Genomic DNA, 5,881 nt, shown 5'->3' on the forward strand with positions numbered 1-5,881 from the left:
ATAATATTTGCTTATTATCACAGTAAAACTGATTTATTGTTTTCTACGATTTATACTACTTGATTCGATTCGTTTTCAATATTTAGAAATATTTCACTCAACGTCAGATTTTCGCCGCTAGTTAGAATAAGTAAATAAATTATTATGAGTTCATTGAAATTTTACCAACAACTGGCCAGCAAAAGAAGAAGAGTACAAAAAATGTATGATAGCCAAGCCAGATAGGTACCCCAGGGCAATTCATCATTAATTACAAAATCATTAGACATCACAGCACAACAACACTTTTCGCCTTTAACTCATTATACCATAATCATAAATAAATAGATTAGAGGTTTGAACAAGAATAATGGCTACCAATTATCCTCCAGAAGATATAAGTTATTTTTTGGCTGGGAACTCTCAGCTTGGTATCATTACGGTCATTGACTTGGTGGTCCGAAGTTTTTCAAATAAAAACGATAGAACTTTTAGATGGATGATACAGTTCTTAGAGACTAAGCTTCCAAGCAAGGTCCTTTTAGTTGGATTAAGTTTTTGTGTTATAATTCAGTCAGCTGGACAGAATTTGAAGAGCCTAGAAATATGAAGATCAGTTTAGCAGGAGTTTTAGTACTCTGCTTGGGAATAGCTTGTGCAGGTAATTTTAAGAGTTTGAAGAATTCTTGAGAATCCTTGATTGGTTACAATTTATCATCTTTTTACAGAACGAGCATTTCCACAGAGAAGTTTGGCCGCAAGAGCAGCATCAGTTGGTGGTAACCAACCCTACTGGTTCCTTGGAGCACCCCGAACACGCCAAGCTGTCACTCAATCAGTTGAAGACTATTCTGACGATAGTGACGACATCGATGATGAACAACAGGGAGCTTTTTTAATTGTTCAAGATGATGATGATGATATTGAAGCTGATAGCTCCTTCGATGACGAAATCGTCGAAGACAATTTCGAGAACGATGATGGTGATGACGAAGATTCAGAACTGAATGGAAATATTATTGGAATATTTTCACTGAAAGAAAATAACGGTATTATCGAGTTGGAAGCCCGTGAAATCGATCATGACGATGATGATGTTGATGAGAATGATGAAGAATCTGACGAAACTGCAGTTTATCTGCCACGTGAGGTTTTGGAAAATCTTCCCCAAGGAAGTGTAATGGCTTTGGTTGATGACTCTGATAGTGAAGGTAGAGCTAGAAGAGTTGTTCGCCGAAGAGTTACAAACGGCGGTGGTGGTAAAAGACGTAGAAGGCGTCGAGGTAATAATAATATCCGTCGTCGCAAGCCTATTCGTCGTCGTCGAGGTGGTAATAGAGGAGGAGTTAGAAGGAAACTTATTCGTCGTCGTGTTGGTCCCCAAAGAAGAGGTAACAGGCGTAGGAATAACAACCGTAGAAGAAGACGACCACAAGTGATAAGACTTTAGATTGTAATATGAGATTTGCCTGAAATATTCCCAAAGTAATAAAAAAGACAGTGAAAAAAAAAGATGAGTTTTTCTTTTTATTTTTGAAAAAAAGCTATTAGTGGAGTAACTAAAGCTCAAAAATTGGCAATATTAGGGAACCCGGCCGAACAGCTTAGATTTTGATGATCTTTTTTTTCAAACGTCGGTAATTAAAAATACTTTAAAGTCTATGGATTATAAATCGCCGGTGATTTTTTTGAACAAAAACAAATTTTTTTCAAAAATTTTTCTTAAAATTCATAAATTAATTGATGCCAAAAGATTGTCTAGGAAATTCAAGGAAAAAAAATGTATGGGAGTGAGGGACAATCTTCCAAAGTTCAAGCGATAGATGCAATTTTCTTATTAATTGACTTCAAACACAAAAAAAAATATTTGAACACAACGGCAACACCTACAATATTCAAATATACATTTTTTAAAAGCTAGAAGCTGAGTCATATAGGTAAAATTAAAATGAAGTTAATTGAATGAACGGCTTTTGAAAGAATGGTAATTGAACTCAGATTTTTGAAAAAAAAAATTATTGAAAATATTTTAACATGTCGTTTTTTAAACTTGATCGTAATATAAAATGCATTTATTTTCAAATTTTTTTGGCCGCATTTATTATGATTTCAAATTATAAAAGGAAATGTCAATATGTATTACGGTTTATGAAAAAAATTAAAAAGTATTTCATTTTCGAAGAACTTTTTTTTAATAAAAGTTTTGAAAAAAAATGTAACTTATTTTTTCTTTAAGTTCAACATATAAACATAAAATTATTTTTTATTCATTTAATAACCCTTACTGTTGAAAGTTAAATAGAAAAAATTTTAAAGTTCTTATTTACCACAGTCTTTGAGAAAATTAATTATTTCAATGCAAAAATTCAGTTTCAATAAAAAAACCATTGAAATTGAAGTAATTTTTCATTTTTTTTTTTTTTTTCAAAAGTGTGATATATTTTACTTTTTTTGCTTCGAAATTCAACTGATAATATTTATGGCCAAACATTTTTTTTAAATAAATTCATATAGTCGAGTCAAATTAGACATAAAATTTGTAAAATCTCGGAATCCAGGGAAAGTCGATGCATCTGAAAAACGAGTATAGGGCTGCATTACTAAAAGGTCAAATAAGAAAGTTAAAAAAAAAAATTTCACCGCTCTCGATTACAACAATTTGTATGGACCGTTTACTGTCAGTCCGTATGCAAGCGTTCAATTGGAATTGCTGTCTCATTTTAGATTTTGCTCAAACTTTGTAGGGATGTTCTCTAGGACTGTAAGGAAGCAAATCCGTGATGATTTAATTTTAAGTTGCGTGGTTTCCCCGCTACCCGCATTCGAACTTTTTCAGAAGGTCATTTTTATCTTATTATAGCTTTGCCTCTACTAAAGATATCTTTTTGTTTGAAACGGAATTTTAAGGCTTAAGAATAGTAATTTTTGAAAATATATTAAAAAATTACGTAATAATTAACCCTGAATTAAAAATAATTTTTTAAAAACTTGTAATTTTGCTGATTTTTCATGGTTTTTGACTGGCTCCAGAACCTTGGATATTATATGTAGGAAGCTTATACTTACCAAATAATAAATATAGATATTTTTCAACAAAATACATCTTAAATGAGTTCGATGGCTGTACTCCTTATGCAAAAATTTAAGTTCAAAGTATTGAGTATTTTAAAAAAGCTAATTTTTATACTGTCATTTTATACGATTTGACTAAACGAAGAAATGTGAAACTTACAGTGTGTTAAGCTAAGAGTACGAACTAAATATGCTATTAATTTCATGCTTCTATCTTATGTCAAACATAGTGCAATCATAGCCTTAAGTAGGGGTTTTTTTTGGCTTTTTAGCATTTTTGCGAATTTTCAAACAAGCGGTACACTAAGAAGATATGAAAATAACACAATTTTATTTAGAGGACTTTAAGTTAAAAGTTTCAACTTAACACACTGTTAGTTTCATGTTTCTATCTTTAGTCAAATTGTAAAAAATCATAGTATAAAAAAATATTTTTTCAAGAAACTCAAAACTTTGAACTTAAAATTTTTGCATAAGGAGTACAGCCATCGAGTTCATTTTAGATTTATTTTGTTGAAAAATATCTATATTTATTATTTGGTAAGTATAAGCTTCCTACATATAATACCCAAGGTCCCGGAGCCAGTCAAAAACCATGAGAAATCAGCAAAATTACCAGTTTTTCAAAAATTATTTTTAATTCAGGGATAATTATTACGTAATTTTTTAATATATATTCAAAAATTACTACTCTTAAGCTTTAAAATGGCGTTTCAAACAAAAAGATATCTTTAGTAGACGCAAAGTTATAATAACATAAAAATGACCTTCTGAAAAAGTTCGAATGCGGGTAGCGGGGAAACCACGCAACTTAAAATTAAATCATCATGGATTTGCTTCCTTACAGTCCTAGAGAACATCCCTACAAAGTTTGATCAAAATCTAAAATGAGACAGCAATTCCGATTGACGCTTGCATACGGAATGACAGTAAACGGTCCATAAAAACTGTTGTAATCGAGAGCGGTGAAATTTTTTTTTTTAACTTTCTTATTTGACCCTTTTATAATGCAGCCCTATACTCGTTTTTCAGATGCATCGACTTTCCCTGGATTCCGAGGTATAAAGCTAATTTGACTCCACTAATATTTTATTAGAAAAAGTTTGAAAAAAAGTCATTTTAAATTTTTCTAATAACATTTTTTTTTTTTAATTCTGAGTTTGAGGACCATTTTTTCAAAAAGTCTTGATTAAATTTAGTGGATTTAAATTTAAGAGATAAGAATGAGCTTCTGGCTTTTTAAAAATGTATTTTAAAGTATTGTAGGTGTTGCCGTTGTTTTCAAAATATTTTTTTTGTGTTTGAGGTCAGAATGTTAGAAAATTGCATTTATCGCTTAAACGATGGAAGATTGTCCCTTACTGCCTTTTATATATTTTCCTTAAATTACCTAGAGAATCTTTTGCTATCATTTGTTTTATGAAATTTAAGCAAAAAAAATGGTTCTGTTAAAAAGAAATTAATTTTAATTTTAAAAAACAATACGGCAACACCGGCAATTTTTAATCTATAGACTTTAAAGTATTTTTAATTACCTACGTTTGAAAAAAAAATCGTCAAAATCAGAGCTGTTCGGCCGTTTTCCCTAATAATTTGGTTTAGTTACTCTACTATATCACAAGTTTTAGTTCATCAAATCATAAAACGATCATTTGGCTTCAAAATAGCTTGGACAATATTTAAAAAATGTTCTCCTGAATGAAGTTTCCAGGCGATAGAGGAGACCTTCTCTACTGAAATGACGAACAAATTAAGCAGAACTCTCCAATTTTTTTTTTCCACGAAGAAAGTTCACAGGAACGTTCACTAGTGACAAAAAAAAATGTATGGATTCGCTTCACGACTTACTTCATAAGTATGTACTAGGCTTAAAAAAAAAATACAAAGACTCCATGGCTCCCAAGAGAAATTTTAATACTAACATCTAAATGACTTTGAATATTTTGAGTATTGTATATAAAATGAATGGATAGAAAAAAGAATTACAATTATTTGAGGAAAAATTTGAAGCCCGAGTAAAAATGGGAATTGAAATTTTAAAGAAAAAGGCCGCCGCACCACAGCTGCACCACCGCCGGCCGTTTGGCACAATATTTCGTCACACCACCGCAGCATCACGATTTCACCATGTCCGCACCATTTCATTTTGTATGAAAAATTCGCTGCACCATGATACATAATTTTAGATTATCTATTAAAAAATAAAAAAAAAAAAACTAACAACTACTACTTTCAATTATAAGTTCAACGCCTTAACTACTTGACCACCAAGTCATGTTTGTACGAACTGGTAATTTGTTGCTTAAGTCAAAATAACTTTGAAGACGACTTATATTGTATTTGTGCATTGATGATGGACTTGTCATTGCAGAAGATTTAAAAGACCTTAAAGGACTTCTCCATTATCTTGGACTTAAAAGATCTAGATAAGTTTGAGGGTCAGATGAAGTAATCAAGGGCTAGGACTGATTAGAAAAAAACTCATCCGTTTCTAAAAAAAAAAATAAAAAAAAAAAAACAAAATTTAAAAAATCTTGCATGTGGAAAACATTTATGTCAAAATTTTCCAAAAACCATGCTTGAAAAGAATTTAATTTTTTGACTGTTTTTAAGTGTTTTGATATTTAAGTTTTTAGTGATTATTTTAAAAGAATTCATATTTCAGGCATATTTGGACTGAATCCTGAATTTATATACTAAAAAACAAATAGATTTATTCATTCAGAATCCTAGAGCGTCACAAGAAATGACGATATTGTACTTTATTATGTAGAATTTTTCAATCTTCCATTGAAAAACAAAATGTTTTTGCAATAATATTAAAGTGGTT

At 30.6% G+C, this 5,881-nt stretch overlaps 1 protein-coding gene across 1 annotated transcript; it reads left to right on the forward strand.

The window, feature by feature from the left end:
• Positions 1-585: 585 nt before the first annotated feature.
• Positions 586-1,429, forward strand: LOC129909776 (trigger factor-like). Its single transcript, XM_055986846.1, has 2 exons — positions 586-640; positions 708-1,429. The coding sequence occupies exons 1-2, from the start codon at positions 586-588 to the stop codon at positions 1,427-1,429; spliced, it is 777 nt and encodes a 258-aa protein (XP_055842821.1).
• Positions 1,430-5,881: the final 4,452 nt, after the last annotated feature.

This window comes from Episyrphus balteatus, chromosome 2 (assembly GCF_945859705.1).
Source record: "Episyrphus balteatus chromosome 2, idEpiBalt1.1, whole genome shotgun sequence".
Taxonomy (NCBI): domain Eukaryota; kingdom Metazoa; phylum Arthropoda; class Insecta; order Diptera; family Syrphidae; genus Episyrphus; species Episyrphus balteatus.

What these genes read in the sequence shown, in the direction of transcription:
- LOC129909776 (XM_055986846.1), top strand. Translation starts at nt 586, where the DNA reads ATGAAGATCAGTTTAGCAGGAGTTTTAGTACTCTGCTTGGGAATAGCT. An exon ending in CTTGGGAATAGCTTGTGCAG is followed by an intron (nt 641 to 707) that starts GTAATTTTAAGA and finishes ATCTTTTTACAG; the next exon opens with AACGAGCATTTCCACAGAGA.